The sequence below is a fragment of the Cyprinodon tularosa genome, unplaced genomic scaffold, assembly GCF_016077235.1.
Source record: "Cyprinodon tularosa strain WSP-4 unplaced genomic scaffold, ASM1607723v1 ctg124, whole genome shotgun sequence".
NCBI lineage: Eukaryota > Metazoa > Chordata > Actinopteri > Cyprinodontiformes > Cyprinodontidae > Cyprinodon > Cyprinodon tularosa.
Genome location: NW_024038048.1, coordinates 2,586,771 through 2,606,847, shown reverse-complemented (window position 1 = coordinate 2,606,847; position 20,077 = coordinate 2,586,771). Strand labels below are relative to the sequence as shown.

Here is a 20,077-nt window from a genome sequence, read left to right as displayed (position 1 = left end):
CACACGGGGCTAAATGGAAATGTATGCACAAAAGAATTTTATTTGTGAAAAATCCTCAAATTAATAATTATGTGTTATTTTCTGTTGGGAAAGTCTCAGTTTATGTTGGATTATAACATAAGAAAAAGAGAAAAGGATTAACGAGTTTCCTAAACCGCTGCATGTCAACGTGTTTTCCCTCCTAAACCTTTCCTTTCCACTTCAGATGTGAGATTATGCTGATTAAATTATTCTTAAAGAGTCTCAGGTGAATACTTCCCCTATTTAAATCACTCACAAATGAACTGCTCTCTCTGCTATTGAAGTCTGTGGTGTTATGATAAGATCTAAAGAGTTCTCTAATGTCTTTAGATGGTCCCTCGAGTCAAATAAGGCATTTAAAGAGTTCCACAGAACAATTAAAATAAATCAACTGGATTTCCAATGACTTTTAGTTTATCCAGAAATGCCCAGAGCACATTGTGCCTGACAGCACAGCGTTTAAAGCAACAAAGTCTGCATCAAAGGACCTGCAGGTAGCTTTTCTTATAAAGTCAGTGCATTCTTAATTAAGGCAAAAATGGTAGACTTTTTCTGGGAATATATAGAAAGGGACTTTGTGTTTTATTGCAGCGGTGTTTTGTGGTTATTTAAATCAAATGTAGTTTTTTTTTATTCAACTGAGAAAAAAATTATTCAGTAGGGAAGATCAGCATGTTATGTAACAGTTCTGATTTTTTAAAACCGGATTTTATCCAGCTTTCCCTCGTGGCAAAAAAATAAAAATAAAAAATACATTTAAAAAAAAGATAAAAATAAACTCAGGCACCTTTGAGAAGCAAGAGAAAGTAAGAGAGACAAAGACCTTAATGTATTCTAAAAGGACAAAACAGCATGGATTTATATTTGGAGAAGCCTTTGTTAGGCATTTTAGAGGAAAAAGGACTAACAAACCAAAAGTGGTCAAGGTTATACACTGTAGCAGAAAGAGAAGTAAAAGGCAAACAAAAATATACACGGAAAGAATGATACAAATATACAGAAAATACAGAAATGTTAATACAAATGCAAAAGAATAAACCTTCATTGACTATATGGAAAATGCCTTATAATTCAAAATTGTAAAGGACACAGTCTCTGCTTTCAGATAATAAAAGTAACATTGTTAAATAGTTGCAGCTTTGGTACCCAGACAAAAAATATGTTTTTTTATTTAACTTGTCCAATTTTCATTGCAGAAATGAAAGCTAGGAGAGCTGTAGTTTGAAGGAATGGACTAAATGACAGCATGCAGTAGACTTTTTCCAGGACCAGTTCTAATTTAAAGGGCAAAACAATAGCTGGAAAAATCAGAATGTTACACCAATTTATATCTGACTTTGTCCCTGCGGTTTTGCAGAGAGACTGTTTGGACACTCCGATGGATAATTTAAAGAAAAAGGTCATAACCTTTGAATGTTGCAACACAGACACATCAATAAGGGCTCTATAGAAAGCTTTTTATCAATATGCAAAATGTCTATATTGACTGTTGCAGTGTTTTGTTAATCAGCTATAAGAAAAAATACAATGTCTTTGTGCCGCTATTTTAACAAAGCAGTGAAAAATAACAAAAACCTGAGAAAACGACAGACTCTTCAGTTATTTGAATACTGTCGTGGGACAAAAGTATTCAACTGTTCACTCCACTTTAATAAACAGAGATAAATGGATTTTACTCAGTCGGCACTTTATTTTATCTTTGAAAAGAGTGAACATTTCATCATATGGCCCCTATTGCATGGATATCAGCCCTGTTCTGATCTGGGCAGCGTTCGTTCCCCTTACTTACAGTAATGGAAAGTAGTCAGAGTCAAAACAAATTACAGACAGTAACATGTTATGAATAAACCTTGAGAAAGAATCTGATTTGTTATGGGAATAAGTATGTCTTCTCTACAAACACCCCTCACTCAGGCGTTGTGTGGCCTTGCAGGTTGAACAGACTGAGTGAAAAACTTTCTTTCAGTGGATAAATTGCATAAATCAATATATAAAATAAGAGAAATCCAAAATTTCCAACCACACTACTTTTACTTACAGTTATCAGTAAATAGGTATGCCTTTTTGCTACCATTAAAATATTTTATTATATCAGTCAGATTGAGAATAACCTGAGTTAATGAAAAATCAGTATTCATACTCTTACTTCACATATTGAGAAAATAACTGTTTAAAACAATGGGGCAATGTGTCAAAAGTAATCTTCCTGCCAAAACTAATTGCTGGTTGAGCCCACCCTTTGTATCACTGACTGCTGGTCTAAGTATTTGAAATAACTGGCAGTAAGTCACTTATTTCACTGTGGACGACTCCTCATTGCAGAATTTATTAAATTCAGTCACAGTGGATCGTCTTTGACTAGGAATTGCATGATAAAAATACACCAAAAGTGTCTAAGCTGGATTTACTTTGACTAGACCATTAAAACACTACCACTTAAATAAGATGTACACACAAAGAAGAAATTGGTGATACGCTTAGTTTAAGGAAAAGAAAGAAAAAACAATGGACACAGAAAGAATTTGTATCAAACTTCTACGAAAAAAAAATAATAAAAAATGAGCGTCAGGCATTACGTTTCTTCCATGCTTCAATAGAATGATTTTGAAAAATAAACTCAGGAAACAGGCCTTGACAGTAATTATAGTACCACTAGGAAATACTTAAACGAATCTGGCCAGAGAGACATGTTACATCACAGTGTGTCCACTAATGAGCATCACTGGTGTCTACAATCTTGTAGTCAGTCAGTGGGGCTTTATGTAGGCTACATGTAGCGACTGTGCTGTTTGGTGACATGGTGTGTACCACACTCAACAAGGAACAGAGGAAGCAAAGGAAAGAGTTGTCTCTGGAGATTAGAAAGAGAATTATAGACAAGCATGTTAAAGGTAAAGGCTATAAGACCATGTCCAAAAAGCTTGACGTTACTATGAATACAGTTGCACATATTATGCAGAATTTTAAGATCCAGAGGACTATAGTCAAACTCCCTGGATGCGGCAATAGGAGGAAATTTGATGACAAATCAAAGAGACGGATAATGAATGGAACTAAAAGAGCCAGAAAAACCTCTGAAGAGATTAAAGGTGAACTTCAGGCTCAAGAAACATTAGAGTCAGATCGCACCCTCCATTGTTGTTTGATCCATATTGGACATAATGGGAGATGAGTAAAGAGAGCCAAAAAGCCTCTGGGAGAATGTCCTATGGACAGATAAGACACAAATGTAACTCCTTTCCTTTGTGCAAGAGCTCTATGTTCACAGATGCAAAAATCAAGAAAAGAAACATGGATAGGGGCTCCTCTTCCCTCCATAAAAAGACATTTCATCCGAGCGCTACGTTTTCCGAGCATGTAACCTCATCAATGACTCCTCACACCCCCACCATGAACTGTCCTCCCTGCTGCCCACTGGGAAGAGGCTTTGAAGCATTCAATGCAGGACCAGCAGATTCTGCAACAGCTTATTCCCCACTGCCATCAGACTGCTGAACTGTTAAAAAAACTCTAAATCATATCACAAACTCTGCATTACACTCATAACACCAAAACAAAACATACTGCATATTTGCACCATATATATTTAATGCTATGAGCTTCCATATCAATGCGTTTTTTTGCACCATGTTTTTTTCTCCCACATTTGATCACTGCTGCACCGTATGGAATGGAAATGTTGATTTAATAGCTGTACTAAAGGAAATATCGTTTTGTATACACTCTGTATACAAGTTATATAAGTCTAATTCTCTTATGTTCTTAGTGCATAATAATAATAAATATGAGGGCAGCATAATTTTTGTCCAGGCCTCTTTCCTGGATTTATTTTTTAAATAATTTTATGATGCATGTTTGAAAAACAATTTCTAGCTTTCAATTTCTGATTTTAATTTAATATTTATGTATTACTACTTTAGTCATATTCAAGGTATTTCTGTGACCACTTTAGGTTTTTCTTCCATTAAATTTGCCCATTACTGCTTTCCATAAAATATGAATCTGTTTATATCATAGACTGAATTAACATTTTCTATCTGCAAATAAGTTCTGTTTATAAGTTAATTAGTTTTTTTTTTTAAAGTTGCACTAGGTAGCACTTGCTGGAAAGTGACAAACAAACTTAATTGAATTGTGTTTTGGATATTAGAGAGCAGCTTATCAGTTGACTGAATTCCCTCTGTCAGGAATAAAAACAATGATAGACACATTTTTTCTGGATTAAGGTTGGTCTTTCAACTTATTCTACCTCAAATTAGATGTACCATTCATATTACCAAGTGTCAGCTGTGCTGTGAGAGCTTGGACACAGTGTGGGTTCCCTCCACAAGTCAAAAGCTCTGTCCTCCTCACCAGCCTGTTAGCAGCATCAGTCAAAAGCTTGCTTTCAGTGACTCAGCTCTTTGACTTCCTGCTCTCAAGCCATGATGACGCACAAGCGCAAATATCTCGCCTAATGTTTGTCAGGCACAATCCTCAAACATATTCAGATTCTCCACAGGAAGGTTGCTCAAATGGTTTCCTACAAGCAGAAAAAAAAAGCAATCAGTGTTCTCATTGAAAATACTTTTGAAGACATAAATTTCCTTCATGTCTTTTAATCCTGTGAAATCTCATACTTGCTTTTCTGTTCTTTCCATATGACATGTCGTGCTGATCGTGATTAACCCTCTGACTTTTAATCTAGCCGTTAAATGGTTCCACACGCTGAACCCAACAGGATGAATTATGGCATCTGTGATGATGTCTTCAAATTTCATGAACTTTAATCGTTTCCAAATTGGTTTATGACCACATCAGTGAAAACCAGCAACATTCACATCAACCTCAGCTACGCTTTCAATGTAATTCCAAGAAACAAATCACAAAACAGTCAGTGGAGGAGGAAAGATTTCATCACTGCCAATAAAGTCCTGGGGAAAATACAATATGACTCAACAGCTTGTATAATCACCTTAAGCTGGAATAACTTGAATTATCCACTTTATGTATGATGTTATCGGTCTATGACATCATTCTGAAAGCAAGTTTGATCCACTCTGCTTCAGTTTAATCAAGTTTGGAGATATTTGTTTCTGCAAACTTTTATTGTGGTCCCATCAAAGCATTTTGCTGTAGTTTGGACAATAGTTCTGTTTCATAACCCTGCATGAGCCAACTTTTAATGGTTGGGGCAGAACAAAAATTTGGCTGGGCTGGTTCAACTTTCTTGAAATTTGTCAATTTGCACCTGTTGGCTAAGGGCATAGTCTGCGGCTACAAAAGATCAAAAGCATATCATTGCACAAACGTACAGTATCAGTCAGGACAAGCCTGGTTAGTAATCATTGCCTTTTACAAGTGACAACTTTCTCCAACATTCCCCATAAGAAGTAAGGAGTCGTGCTGTGAGTCAAAAAATATTTTTTTTCCAAAGAAAACATTCGTTCTGGATAAAATCTGTAGAAGAATGCGTTGTGGTCTGCCTTAACCAAACAACTCAAAAACATAAAAAACTAAACAAAACAAAATAAAATCCTGGGCATCACCAAAGGAACACCACATGAATGGTTGTATTTCCTCAATTGGAAATTGGGTTTAGTCAACTTCAATGGAATTATGTCCCTAAACTTAGATGTCTGCTTTGAAGCTGAAGATAAAGTGTGTTTTGTCTAAATCATAGTGCCTTTAGGCATTCAGGCAAATAAACAAGAATTGGGGGGGAGAGGAAATTTAAAGATGGGGAATTTATTTTGGCAGAATCCATAGCTAAATCAGACAAAAAAATAATCAGTCACTAGAAGATGGCTATGGGCAACAAATGTCCTCAAAATATACCTGTAGAACACCTGGCACGTTGGATTCATACATTATTCTACCAAAGACTACAAAGAGCAGAAATGTAGCCAAAAGGTGTTTAAAAAAAGTTACAAAATGCTTGTTTTTTTTAGTTTAATTGTGCAAGATATACATTACAATGATTGGTTTATACTGGTCTCAGTGTTTTACATCCTGTGACCTGAAGGCTCCTGCTTCACTTTTTGATTTTCATGAAATCATTTTTTATTTCACTATAAACAAGATTTTTATGATACACATTATTCGAATCAATGCAAAAAGTCAAAAGGAAATATTTGATTTTAATTTACGATGTAGTGAGAAATAAAAATTGTAGAGATTAAAAGGATAATAACAATAATTTAAATAATAATAATAATCATAAAAGAAAATAACACTTTGAAGAACATAGCATTTACCAAAGAGATAAAAAATTGATAAGCAACATGCTGCTTTAAAACTGACAGAGAGCTGACAGCTTTACTGAAGAACATATGCAATCCGCCCCAAATAAAGATATATCTCAGTAGAAAAACGATGTGATGGAAACATCAGATAAAGCAAAATGTTAACTTCTGTTTTGGAGCTGTTAGATTTTGACTTATTGTACTTGCTTATGCTTTATTTCATAGCCGTAAATAAGGTCCGAAGAACTCGTGTTTGTATTTATTATGTTATCTACTGTTTTTTTTTTTTTTTGCAGGAGAGGATACATGACTTATAGACGTATTTCTTTTTAATTCACACATATGGATCTAGTTCTAGATGTTGTTTCCTGTGTAAAAATGATCCAGAGAGAGATCTTACCAGGCATGTGCACCATTCTGCAGTTGCACACACGCATGACCTCATTGGTCTCGCAGAGCAGGCGGCAGGCGCTGATGCTGTACGTGTCGTATCCTGGGAACTTCTCTTTGCTGGTGGAGCGGCAGTTCCCCCAGGGCTGGGGCAGGTAGGTCAGCTAAGCACATAGAGATTTATTAGACTGCAGTCTGAGCCACGAGGGGCGAGCAGTTTCAGGGAGAGCAGCATAAACAGCAGTGGTTGTCATGTGGAGGGTGCAGAGGTTGTATGCAGGAATGAATAAAGGGCCTACCCTTTGCTCCTGACATGAAACAAAGGTCTGGAATCCAGGGGAGACGCCGAAGCCCAGCTGGTGGATGTAGGGAGGCTCGTCTTGACTGTGAATCTGAACTCGGATGCCGGCCTCCAGGGACGTCTCATCTTCTCAACGAAACAGGGTGAAACAGAGCGTGAGAGTGCAATGGCGGAAGAGGAGAGAAAGTGAGAATTTCAGGAGCCTGCATCATTTGACAGCTTGGACTTAGTTTGAAGCTAACTGCAAACCATATTTCAAGCAGGTTTAGAAATAAGCCAACAGGGAATGGTATTATGCAGCCACGGTGGAAGCACAGATCAAAAGTAATGCATCTTGTTCAGGAATTCCCTTTAACAAATGCCATGTTTTCACATGTAACAGCACAATAAAAAAGCCTTAAAGAGAGCCTCGCAAAAGTATTGAAGTTGTGAAAGTATTTATTTCAACTGATATGATAACCAAAAACTTTACTCTGTGGTAGAGAAATTTCTCTTGATGATTGGATTGGCCTTTTTTTTTTTTCTATTCCTTCCTCAAACAGACACAAACCCTCTATGATAACAAACAGGAATCAGCCCATCTCAGGCTGGACTGACACCAGCTGCACTTTATGCACACACCTCAGCTGACAATACTTCCTATACTTTACTAGTACTTTCATTTCTATATACATATGTTTTAAAGTTTATAAGTCTCTCTGATTTTTCTTCTAAGAATTTTTCTCCTGAGGTTTTAAAGAATATTTTTTGTCTGCCTTTTATGTGTGCCTTTAAAGGCGTCTGCTGAAATGTTGTTCTGGTTGTATAATGACAACAAAGATTCCTGATCCTGGACTTTTGTTTCACTTTTGTTTGTGGATTAGTGCCACTAAAATTTACTGAACTGAAACTGAAGTGATTTTTTTTGTGTGTGTCACATTTGGACATTTAGAGGACATTCTAACACATTTTTTATTTAATCTAAATTGTACTAGCTTTGTTTTTATGTTAGGTAGCATTGTTTTGCTAAAAAGTAAACCTCTGTCACAATTTCTAACAGGTTTTCACTCAGGACTTATCTACAGTATATTCATGCACCAATTAGCTAGGATCAGCTGTGAAACTCTGCAGCTCCTCCAGGGGGAAGATGACCTCATGGCTCCCTGTCTGATTAAAGCTCTCCTATCTCGATAGATGCCATGCTGTTAAATCCTAGTGCAATATGTTGAACATGTTTCTATTGAGATGTACCAGAGTACAGAATTATGTAAAGTAAAAGTATTTATACCCCTGGAAATCTTTAAATCATAAACTAAAGTGGCCTAATTAGAGTTTTGACTTGCAAGGTTGTTTGGGTTAAAAAAACCTGTGTAATTTTTTAGCCACTAGGGGCGCTAAACCTGACCAGTTCAGTCTGAAATTAAGTGATAACTGTGCACTGTTGCAAAATCCGTTATCTCTGATCAGGTGATTGTCATTGCTCTGGTGTTTAGGGGGAGCTCAGACTGTCATAAAGCAGCATCCTGGGTCACATGACCCATTTAAAGAAGGAACCAGAACACTGATGTTCTTGTTTTGCCAGACTAATTTTCCACCAGATAACTTATTGGCTGAAGGAAACCATAATTTTCAATCTAGATATGCCAGAGGCATTAATCTTTTGGACTTAAGCGTGCATAAGCACATGATAGAGTTTAATTTCAAAATTTGAGGTCCTTAAAAAAAACACAGACATGAAAAAAAAAAAAAAAAAAACTATTTCCCTCTCATTCATAATTATATAGTCATCTGCTTTGGTTAACTGAATAAGCTGCTAATAAAATGCACAGAAGTTATTTGCACGAATTCTTCAAGGGGTTATGAATACATGACAATGTGTTTCATATCTATGGTGTTTTCTATAGAATAATATAGGGATGTTTTTGTTTTTATAAAAAAAAAAAAAAATACAGCATATATATATATCATACCAAATCATGAGACTACAACAAACAAATGATTCTGGGCCTTACTTGTCTCTCTCCAGATGGGCAGATACTCATCCTGCTGGATATCCAACATGATCTCCAGCCCATTTCCCATTCCACCCTGTTTGGTCTTTTTGGATGTTGTCTTGTTGCCATTAAAAGTGTAGCATTTCCCATATCTGGTGTACACCTGCGAAAAAAGAGAGAGATTCATATCTTCACTGCAAACATGACAGAGTTCACACGCTGCATGTGATGAGCAATGCATTGAAATGACTGCAGATATGGCATCAGGAAAAAAATAAATAAACAAGCCCGAACAGACAGCTGAATATTACCCAGAAACCTCTGGATGCAGACTGCTGGCTCGGTCCCACATGAAACGAGATAAGCTGTCTTTGAATCAATTTCTGACACTACACAGCACCGCTCAGCAGTACCAGCATCCCACCGTAGCGTCAAAAAGGAGTGAGACTTTTTTAATCTTTCTTCAAAAGGAAACAAAAGACAATAATAGAGAAGCTGCTTTAAATGAGCTATCACAGCTCCACCTATCTGGGGAGCTGTCTCGGAGGGGACACATCATCTCTTTGTTTATACCTTTCATTTAAACTGCTGCACTGCAGAAAAGATTCAGCTTACACACCATATGACTGCTCTCTCCTAAGAGTTTCAAAGGCACAAACTGTGATTCCCTTGCAAACAAAAGGGGTGCTGCAGCAAAGCCTACAGATTAAAAGAAAAATGAATTACACAGACATGAACACTAAAAGCTAACCTGCATGTGTTTGTGTGTTTTGGTATCATGGATATTTGATCCCAAGTACAGTTTGTTTGGGAAGGCTATTCAGCTGAGCACTTGTGAAATCCGTCTACTGAACTGTGAAGGTGCAATTAGCAACCATAACCAGGTATGGCAGGTGACCAGTTTTGGATCTTTCTGCACACTGATGCAGTGTACACCAGGCCCTTGCAAAAGTACCTTGATCCTTTTAAACAGAAGCTGGTGTATGTGTTTCTTTGTGCCTTTATCCTCCAAAAAGCATAACAGATGGATTAGTAAATCAGGTGTTTCTGTTTTTTGTTGTTGCATCTTTTAATGGATTTTTAATTGAAGCAAACATAATGATCCACTTCGTTGTTTATGAATGTGTGTGAAAATAAAGTCTACATGCATTTATCATTGGCATAAATGTCAACCTAAAGATATTGTGGAGGATTTTTTAAAAGACCCGCCCTCTCCACTAGTATGCAAGTGCAAGAGTATGCACGAGCCCACGTCTCCTCGTGCACGCAAACAGATCCAGGTGGGAAACCAAACAAACCCTGCACTCAGCAACATTCTCCAGCTCATTCTGGATTAAACCAACCCATTGAGTTTCAGGTCTCCTCTGATTCGGACATCCTGAAAAGGATTTGCTGGCTAATTTTAAGCTTCTGCAACATGGTGAAGCTTCTGAGCTTGGCAGGAACTTCCTACCGAAGACGCTCGTTTTTAACTGCTTGTATTGGGGAACCCCTCTAAATAGACAGACATGTATTTTCAGAGCTTGACTGCTTCCACTCCAGTTTTTTCCTTCCAAGAGACTGAAGCAATGCCTCAATTTCTGTAGAAGACCTTGTCTCTCTATCTACCTTCAGTCCCATTATTCCCTTACTACTGAAAACCTTAAGATACTTGAATGCACCAAGCCCTCAGACATAGACAAATCTACCTGAACCACATAAAGTGTTTACTCATCATCAAGCTATTGGCATGTTTCTGGCAGAACATTTGACAACATTGTTGGCAGAGCAAGCTCGGCATGATGGCGCCACCACTCTGGCTGCCAGCTGCTTCAATGTTCTTAGGTTTCAAAGCCTCACCTTGAGTCTTTTAAACATTCTTTCTCATCATTGTGCCCAATCTTTGTCTAATATGACTAAATCTCCAGAAGACATTTGGTAAATCTGCATGTCCATCTGTCCCTCCATCATGGTGAACATTTGTATTTGCTGTTAAAAAAAATAAAAATCTGTGTAGTCAAGTCTCTAGCGGAAAACTGGGATATAAAACACGAGATGCACCCCATATCCAGTCATACATTTTATGAAATACTGCCACAGCATCAGTGTTTGCTAAAGCACAACTGTCTGTGCTCTGACTTTGATATCAGTTTGATATATCTAATGAGCCCTATGATGCCTAAATTAGGGATACCGGCTGAACAGCACAAGCTCTCATTTACAGACCACAGGGTGTATCCGTCTGTGAGACGGCGGAACAGCAAATCAAAGCCACTGTTATTGGATCCAGTCGAGTAATTCTACGGAACGGTGGGTAATTTTGCGATGTCCACAACAGTGATTAGAGCGAAGAAACGAGTGGCGTTTACAAAAAGCCGCTGCTCAGAGAGACAGCTGTATCTGTTTTTCATGCTGTAACAGATCTCTGGGCCTTTGATCATAGTGTTTGAGCATGCTAGTTTATGCTCGGTGTGTATACGTGTGTCTTTGAATAAACGACAAATGGTTACACTCAAATTGAGTCCTGAGGAACGGTTGACAATTACAGATTCAGGCTCAGATGTGGTATACACAGCCTTTCAGCTGCCTCTAACTAACAGCAAACTCCATATTTTTGTAAATTGCAACCTCTTTTCAGGGTAAGTGATTATAAAATGAAAGTTGGCAAAGGAGAGAGGGTTCAAGTACTCGAGTGTGACTTTTGACTGACGTGTGCTATTAGGCTGAAATGGTTTAATCTCTATTTGGCTGGTGCTGCGGAGGTAAGCTGCACTTATCATTGATTCCCCGCCTCCACCCGGGTTCATTGACACACTTAAGCCTCAACTGGAAGTCTTTATCTGATAGAGCGAACCAACCGAGGCAAAGGAGGATTTCACTTCAGAAGGGCTCCAGACACCCTAACCAAGTGCCTGGGTTCCGCTCTAAAACTTCTGCCTGTGAAGGACGCCTGTGTGTTCCCGAATGATATCTCCAGAGAGGATGGAGAATTTTTCCCATCATCTCCCCCAGGAAATGGATGCTGGCAGAGCTTCCACTGGTTTATTTCTCAGCTACTGAACCTTCCTCCGGTTTCTCTCCACATCAATGTGATTGATGGAGCATTTTTCTCCTGTTACATCTAGCACCGAATTTAGCAAAAGTTACAGGAATGACTCGGGCAAATCCCAACTGGGGACTTGGCTTTGCTGCTGACAAGCTGAAACAAAGCGGCACCAAGGAAGTTAGGCCCTGAAAGAAAGGATTTATTATACTCCTTTGATTAAAACCAGAACTATCACAACAACTCACAGAGAATAGTTTACTTATGTGACATTTGGAGAATTTAAACAGTAGGCTTTGTTGTGCCAGTGTCAACAATGGTCTCTTACAGAACCCTGAACCCCACTTAATGGCTGTTTCTTAATAAAACATGCTCTAACTAAGCTGCATTGTGTGTCATACGCTTTATTTACAGTACATTGCAAAATAGCTACAGTTTAGGAGGGGCATCTCGCCCAACCAGAGAACTTTTAGGTATGCGCTCTACAGATTTGGCTGTTATTAAAGACTGACAAACAGAGAGGAACTGTTGAAAGATAGTCAGAAGTAATTTGGGCTGTTTGCTGCAAGCCTTTAGAGTGAAACAGCAGAGATATGGAGAAACTGTCCTGGTAGTACCGGACTCTAAACTAAATTTTTGGCCTTCATGAAACATTGAGTGTCACAAGCTGGTGCAAGCATCATGCTGAGGGCACAGGTAAAATGGATTGAGTTAATGGGAAGAGGTGTGGCATTAGAAAGAAGACAGACCTGTAGGAAAAACAGTTAGAGGCCATGGCTTGGTTTTGCCTGACAATTAGCCTACACAAAAGATCTGAGCTTCAACGCACTGACTTGGATCAAAGCATATTGATAAGTTGGAATGGCCTATTCAAAGACTAGAGCTACAATTGCTTCTGAATCTGGGGCAAGATCAGGCGTGTCAAGCTTAAGACCTGCAGGGCAAATATGGCCCCGCCATGGCAACCTATCCAGTTCCCAAGAGTTTAAAAAAGGAAAAATTATGTCATATAATTGATTCACATGTTCTCTAAAAGCGTACCAAGTGGCTAAATCTGCTAAATAAATGAGAGTAAACTTAAAATCATAGAGCAATTTTCTATTTGAAAATGAAGTAATGAAATAAAATGTTTCCTTTATGCTGCTGGAAAAGGCCTTTTAGAGACATGATCACGCTGAAGAGGCCCATATATAAAAATGTTGGATGTTAACCATCTTTCACTCAGCTGACTGATTAAAGGGGCGGGAGAGCAGTTTCTTTAGAAGGAAAATGTTCATCAATTTTAGTGAGTAGATCTGGTAGAAACATAGACAATCTTTCTCTGCAACTGTTATGGCAGTGAAAAGTTGCTCTAGAAATTAGTGACTAAAAGAAGGATAATTATTTATACAACACCTGTCAGTTAGAGAGATTTCACAGATTTGCCATAAAGAAATAGCTTTGCACTGGTTTATTTAATTAATTCCCAGTAAAACACATAGAAGTTTATGGTTTCAATTATAGACAAATATTTGAAGGGATATTTTTCAAGGTTCAGTAAAACTCTATGTCAATAACAGGTGGAAGTTGGAATAGTAACTAGAAATAAAGGATTAGTATCTGCCTTTGAATGGCAAATATTTTCTTGTCAAATTATTATCAAAATCTTTTTTTTGTTAGGCTGGCAGCTTGTTTTTGCACAACAAAATATAGCTGCAATGTCGTCCATCAGTAGTTTGCATAATTATTTTCATATAAATATAAAGCAGAACTTGGAAACATTAAAAACCTCTATGTTTTATCCTGCAGAATCCCGGCTCCTCTTATTGTCTTCTTGTAGCCTTGGCGGTTTTTCCTTGATCCTTCAAGGAGAAATGTTTCCCTCTCACATATTTCTCCTGCATTCTGTGCTGCGTCTGTAAACTCAATGATAGACTGTGCATGTTTATATTGTGAAAGCATTGAAACAGCATTTTGAATAAAGTTTTTTTTTTTAAACTTATACAGACTGCAGCACGAATGTACAAAGGCATCAAAATAAAACCTTGCTTTCATTTTAGCAAAACACACTTTGGGAGATTTGCCTGAATTGATCTTATGAGCATAAAGTGTATCTCACTAATTACATTGTGAACACTTTAAATGCGAATTCATTATGTGCTTTTTTGCAAGAGCTTGTTTCACTTTCTGTCTCTCCACCACAAATGCATTTGGAGCCGAGGCTCTTACCATGTAATTCTAAAGCCCTGGTGGGCTAAACCTTTAAACACCCTCTTTTTATGGCCCTGATCTGACAGTCCTAACTTCTCCCTTTTAGAGAATCTGCGGGGATCACTTCAGTACTTCACCAGAGGACATCCATTTCCAGGCAGGCTGCATGTCATCGGGTAGTTCTCCGAGTATGATAAAGGAGGATTTGAATTCATTTACACAGGGTGGGTGCAAGTGTGAGAGCAGCTGATTGGCAGATAAAAACCATTACGAATGGCTCATGAAAGTTTAAGGTTGACACCGAGCGTTCAACGGTTTAATGGCTTCATTACAACTTCCCAGAAGTGAGACCTGAATAACAATGCCACATTAAATTAGTATGTACATGTTGTTTTTTAAAATTCCTTAATAATCCTTCTATTACTTTTGCAAGTGAGGGAAGCAGGTTGTGTTACAAAACCCTTTTCTTTTCATCCAATGATTTGTTTTCATTACCCAATTCTTAGAAAAAGCTGCTTATAACTAAACAACAAACATTTTTAACCTCATTTAAAGAATAATTATTATGGTTTATTTTGCATCATAACATGTTATATTGTTGTATTTTGTCTCACACGGCATAGTATATCCTTCTGTATGAATATTAGAAGAAGAAAAGGATTGAAATATTCTAGTCCATATGTAATAAATTTATATAATGTATGAGTTCAAATTAGACAATCCAGAACTTTTTCACTTTATTCTAATTTTCTAAGATTTAATTGAATGTCCCTACTATGTGAAAAGGTAATTTAATTAAGGATTAAAAATAAAACTTTCAATTTACTGTTTTTTCGTCCTTTCTTTTCTTTTTAAAAAAATAATGAAATAATTGTTGTTTTGAATAAAAATGAAGCAATTAATCAGATTAATCGTGATTAATCGATTATTGAAATAATCGTCAACTAATTTAGTAATCGATGAATCGTTATAATCAGTACGGAGACTCTGAAACATGCCATTAGCTGATAGAGTGACCCAATTAGATCAGTAATTATGTGAAAATTGTAAAAAAATTATTTAAATATTTTGCATTTTAGATGGAAAAAAAAAATCTGTCAATCTCCTCTATCCGTAACTCATCAAGTGCAAAAATGTTATTTTCACCTGGTTTAATTTTGCAAAAAAAAAAAAAAAAAAACTTATTTTATTTATTTATTTATTTATTTATTTTATTTATATATATATATTTTTTAATTAATTTAAAGTAACAAAAAATAAAAATCTTCTTTAAGGAACCTTAATCCGAAAAGTAATCGACAAAGTAATCGATTTCCAAAGTAATCGTTAGTTGCAGCCTGGTTTTGATAAACATTCAGTTTTAAAGGAGTTGTTTTGCTTTCCTCTCTAAAAATGCAAATTTTGTTTTGCATTATTTGGACCATTGCATGAGGACATGTGGGAACAGTATGATATAAAAATGTACAAAAACAAGTGTGTACATATCAACACATCAACTTTATGCAAATGTTTTGCTGTACTCTGATGGTCAAAGGGTAAAAAAACCACAAAGCTGACTTAAAAAGACCTTAAGGAGCCCTCTTAGCTCCCTGTAAGCTATTGTTGTTTACAGGCTTCAGAAGTCTGTCTAAAAATGTAAGGTCCTATTTTCTCTAAAAACAGAAGAGGGAAGAATGCAAAAAATGAGTTTTCAAAAACAAAAACAACAAGAAAAGCTCCCCACAATTTTCAGTGTTTAAGTAAAAAAAGCAAACACAGCAAAGGAGTTTTTACAATATCATGTTTTTCCCTTCAGCTATACAGTCAAAAACATCCATTTGGGCTCCTTAAAAAAAAACTTCCTTTGTGAAGTAACCATGTTACTTTTTAAACCTGCAGCAAAGTGAATTTTCCAACATCAAATGGAGTGTCTGCAGAAATAAATCCATGAAAGAACTATCAAGAGCAGTAGCACATTTTCAAATTGAGTTTGATCTAAACAACAGAAAAACACACAGAAATCTTTTTATTATGGAATTTGTTCAGATGAGCAATCGTGTTTTCTATTAGTTCTAGCGAAAATGATATTGCTTCATATATTCCCATCACAGTCCATTTGAAAAGAAAGCATCTCACTTGAACTCCTTCATGTTATACAACATAACATCCACAGTCTTTCATTGATTTATTAAGATTTTATGTGACAAAGCTGCACAAAGTAAGTTGGTATAGGGATAACAATCTGTTGGAATTTAAAGCCTGAAAACTGTGGCATGCATTTGCTTTCTGCCTTTAAATATGGCAGAAGATAACACAGTAAGTTACCCTGAAAGTGCTCCTCCCAAAATGCATCATGGTGGCTGCATGCTGTGAGGCTGCTTTTTGGTAAGATTTGACATGGATTTAGAAAGAGCTCTGCACCTTTTATTGGCATAACAACACTTTAATTTGGTGCACAGGTTCACTTTCCAGAAAGAAAATCACCACAATGACTAGGATATTAACATGAAGATTATGCATTAGAATGGTCCAATCAAAGTCCAGACCTAAATCTGTAGGAAGACCTGAAAGTGTGCAGTGATAAACCGCCTCCATCTAGTTTCACTGAGCCAAAACTCTTTAGCAAAAGGGAGAAATTAATCAGTCTAGACATGCAAAGTTGTAAGAGACATGCCCTAAAAACTTAAATTATTGACTTAGAATCTGATAGAGTTTATTTATAGAATATAAAAATGAGTATGATAAATAATTTGTGAGTTTAAAAATCCCTTTTAAATAAATAAAATGAATAAGCGTGAACACTTTCACATCTTTTAACAGATAATGTAAACATACAATTTTTTATTTTAATTATTTTAGGTGTTTTTAAAGATTAGCTTTGATTGTTTAAACCTTCCAGAACAATCAGACCTTCTGGTTTGAGTTGACTTCGTATCCCCAGAATTAGAACCATGGAGAAGCACCCTTCAGTGTTAAAGCTCCACTAATCTCAAAAAGACACAGGAAAAACCATCTAAATGCTAACATTATAGTTTTACTCTACAGTCTAACTTTTTTTCTTTTATTATGTAACTGAGAAGTATTTTTTTATATATATTTTTAAGCTTTTACCATGTAATGCAAATGTAATGCAATTAAAACAAATTTGGAACTAAAACAAAAAACAGTAATAATAGAGAGTATATTTACTAAATAAATTTGTATCACTGTGTTATTATCTCACTATTGTGGCAACATTTAGAAGGTTTCAGACAAGCCAGGCAGCAAGGTTACTGGGATTTTACGCATATCTAAATTCAGATTAAGAAAAAAAATGATCTCAATTTGTAAACATGCTTGCAAAACTTAAATTTATAAGACTTTTTAATCCCCCCCCTCACACGGCATGGTTAACTTACAAAAATTATAAATACTCCTCAATCAAATGTCAGACACATAATTGGAATCAAAGCTGTGGGATACTAAGTTTAGCTCTGACGTAACACAACCTTTCCCACACGAACGGGAAGTGCAGAGAGGAGGCACAGACGCAAAGCGGTGCAGCTGCATGTGAGGTTGGCATGTTTTGCACCATTAACCTCCATCTCAGTGTCTCGTAACACAGGGACGCAGCTCTGGAAAGCAATTCAAAGCATTACAGTGTGTCATTTCCAACCTTCATTACACAACTGGGTATTGAGATCCCAATGGAAATTTAATGTAGTCATAGACGTAAAGTAAATACAGTGCGGTTGCTGGAGTTGAAAGGAGGATGCTGTAGTTGTAAAAATACATATTAAATACAATCGGACTCATCTAACTGTTTAGCGTTTGGGATTTTGGGATTGTCAGCACATTTTGATGGTCTAATTCAATTATTTAAAATAAACTGCATGCAGAGTTCTATATTTAATACACTAAAGCTCAGATGAGATTCTGCAAGCCTTGTTTTAAGCATCAGAGTAAGGGTTGTGACTAATCTCTTCCTTTTCTTTGCTATCCTTCCTGCTCCGAAGCCAGAGGACTGCTTTCAGTCTCCCCCTCTCCAGCTCCCCACTCTCTTGCTTCTCCCTACATGTCCAAGCGTACTCGACTAATGGAGCGACGAGGGATGCTCTTGAAACAGCGGCTGAAAATGGACATGCTCTCCAGCACAATGCAGAGCCTCACAAACACAAGAGTCCACTACATTCTCCACTCTCTGTGAGGTGAAAGCTTCCTGCGATCTCTCCACCAACATCACATCCCGTAATGGCAGCGTTTTATAAATGTGATTAGAAATTACAGTCATAATGGGGATAATTTATTTGGATCACCACAGTGGGATTGGCCCCTAATCAGTCTTTATGTGTAATTGAGACAAATCATCTCCTGGAGCTGAATCTGGAGCCAGTGTCCAATCGAAAACAGGAAAATAATTCTTGACCTTTAAAGTTGAGCAGCTTCTATTAATTGTGCCCTCCCCATCCGGGGAACGATAACCGTTACAAAAATATACCCAAGAAAAAAAGAAACTATTTGAAGTTTTTAGAGGTTGGACTAAAACGTTCTTTTAAAATCTGGATCTTTCTCACATTTTCTCATGTTACGACACATTTTAAGGTCTTTGAGCAAATTTTATCAAGAGGAAAGAAAATAGCTCATATTTTTAAAATGCAAAAACAAATAAAGGTGTTTAAAAATTGCTAAATCAGAGGGGTATGCTTTTCACCTTTACAAAGTTCTAATGTAAGAGTTCATAGCTGGTTCCTTTAATCAATGCACCTTTTTTGAAATCATACATGCCTGACATATGGAATGCATTTCTAACAATAGTCCATCAACAGCTTTTCTGCAGTTCCTCCAGAAGCTGATGAGGATTCTCAGTCATCCAGGTCATAGTCATTCTGTAAAAGTTTAGAAAAACGATCCACTGGACTTGGTTTTCAAGGTTTGAAGACGTTTCGCTCCATCTTCAGGAAGCTTTCTCAATTCAAATGTCCGGATCCGCAGTGAGTTGAGGCTTTATATGGACAAGGCCTTGTATTGCTTAGAAACATGCAAATTGAACCGATGAGCGGGTTGCTTGGTTCCATTGTTGGCCTGTAATACCTGAAACCTGTCTATGATCGTTACCTGTCTATCGTTAACGACCATCCCCCCCCTTCAAACCTTGAAAACCAAGTCCAGTGGCTCGTTTTTTCTAAACTTTTACAGAATTCCTCCAGAAGGTTTTTCTTAGCTGTGTCTCTGATTAAAGCTTGTGGTAATATAGGCTTTAATGCTTTCCATTTCCAGGTGTTAGATTAAATAGTGATCTATGAGATGATTCGGAACATTGTTCAGTAACCTAACCATACCTTTAATTGGCTAAAAGCTCGACATGGGAGGCAGGTGCTGATTTACCCAATTGGCTCAAGCATTGTTCTGAATGTCCCTCCCCTTTGCAACATTTCACACAGGGGATACTATGCAGAATCATATCGAACCACACATTTCAAGCTGGTTAACCTTAAACTTCTATGCAACCTTATTTTCAACCATTGTCATCATGATGCTGTTTGTTGCCTTTTAAATAAAAAAAACTCAAACAAACCTCTGAGGCTTCAGCTGAAAGTCTGGATTTATAAAGAGATTTGATATAAATGGAAACCCTTTTACTAAATAAATGACTGAATTAATTTGATTGCAATTTCCTTTTATTTAGGGATTCTCACAGAGATTCATATTAATAAACTACTTGGTGGTGATCCATCAGATGAAATGGCAACAAAAAGTTGTGTATATGGTTGTAACATTGCAGAATGTGAAGAAGATGTTGTTGGTTCTTTCATTGGATAAGGAAGCGCTCCATCAAACATATTGTTTTATAGTTATTCATTTAGGAATTTCACCGTATTCTTTCCTCTGCAGGGCTTAAGGTCAGAGATATATGAAAGGTTTTCTTGCTGTCAAGGTTACAAAGGAGCTTTTTTTCCCCTCGTCACACAGTTCTGATAAGTCCTGCTGTATAAATACG

General features: G+C 36.9%; 1 protein-coding gene across 1 annotated transcript in view; it reads right to left on the bottom strand.

The window, feature by feature from the left end:
• The window catches only part of asic4a (acid-sensing (proton-gated) ion channel family member 4a), a 169,193-nt gene that overhangs the window by 21,686 nt on the left and 127,430 nt on the right, over positions 1-20,077 (bottom strand). The window contains exons 2-4 of the mRNA XM_038276364.1: positions 8,928-9,072; positions 6,935-7,062; positions 6,646-6,799 (exon numbers count right to left, since the gene is read on the bottom strand). Of these exons, the coding sequence (XP_038132292.1) occupies positions 6,646-6,799; positions 6,935-7,062; positions 8,928-9,072 (427 nt within the window). The remainder of the gene's footprint in view (positions 1-6,645; positions 6,800-6,934; positions 7,063-8,927; positions 9,073-20,077) is intronic.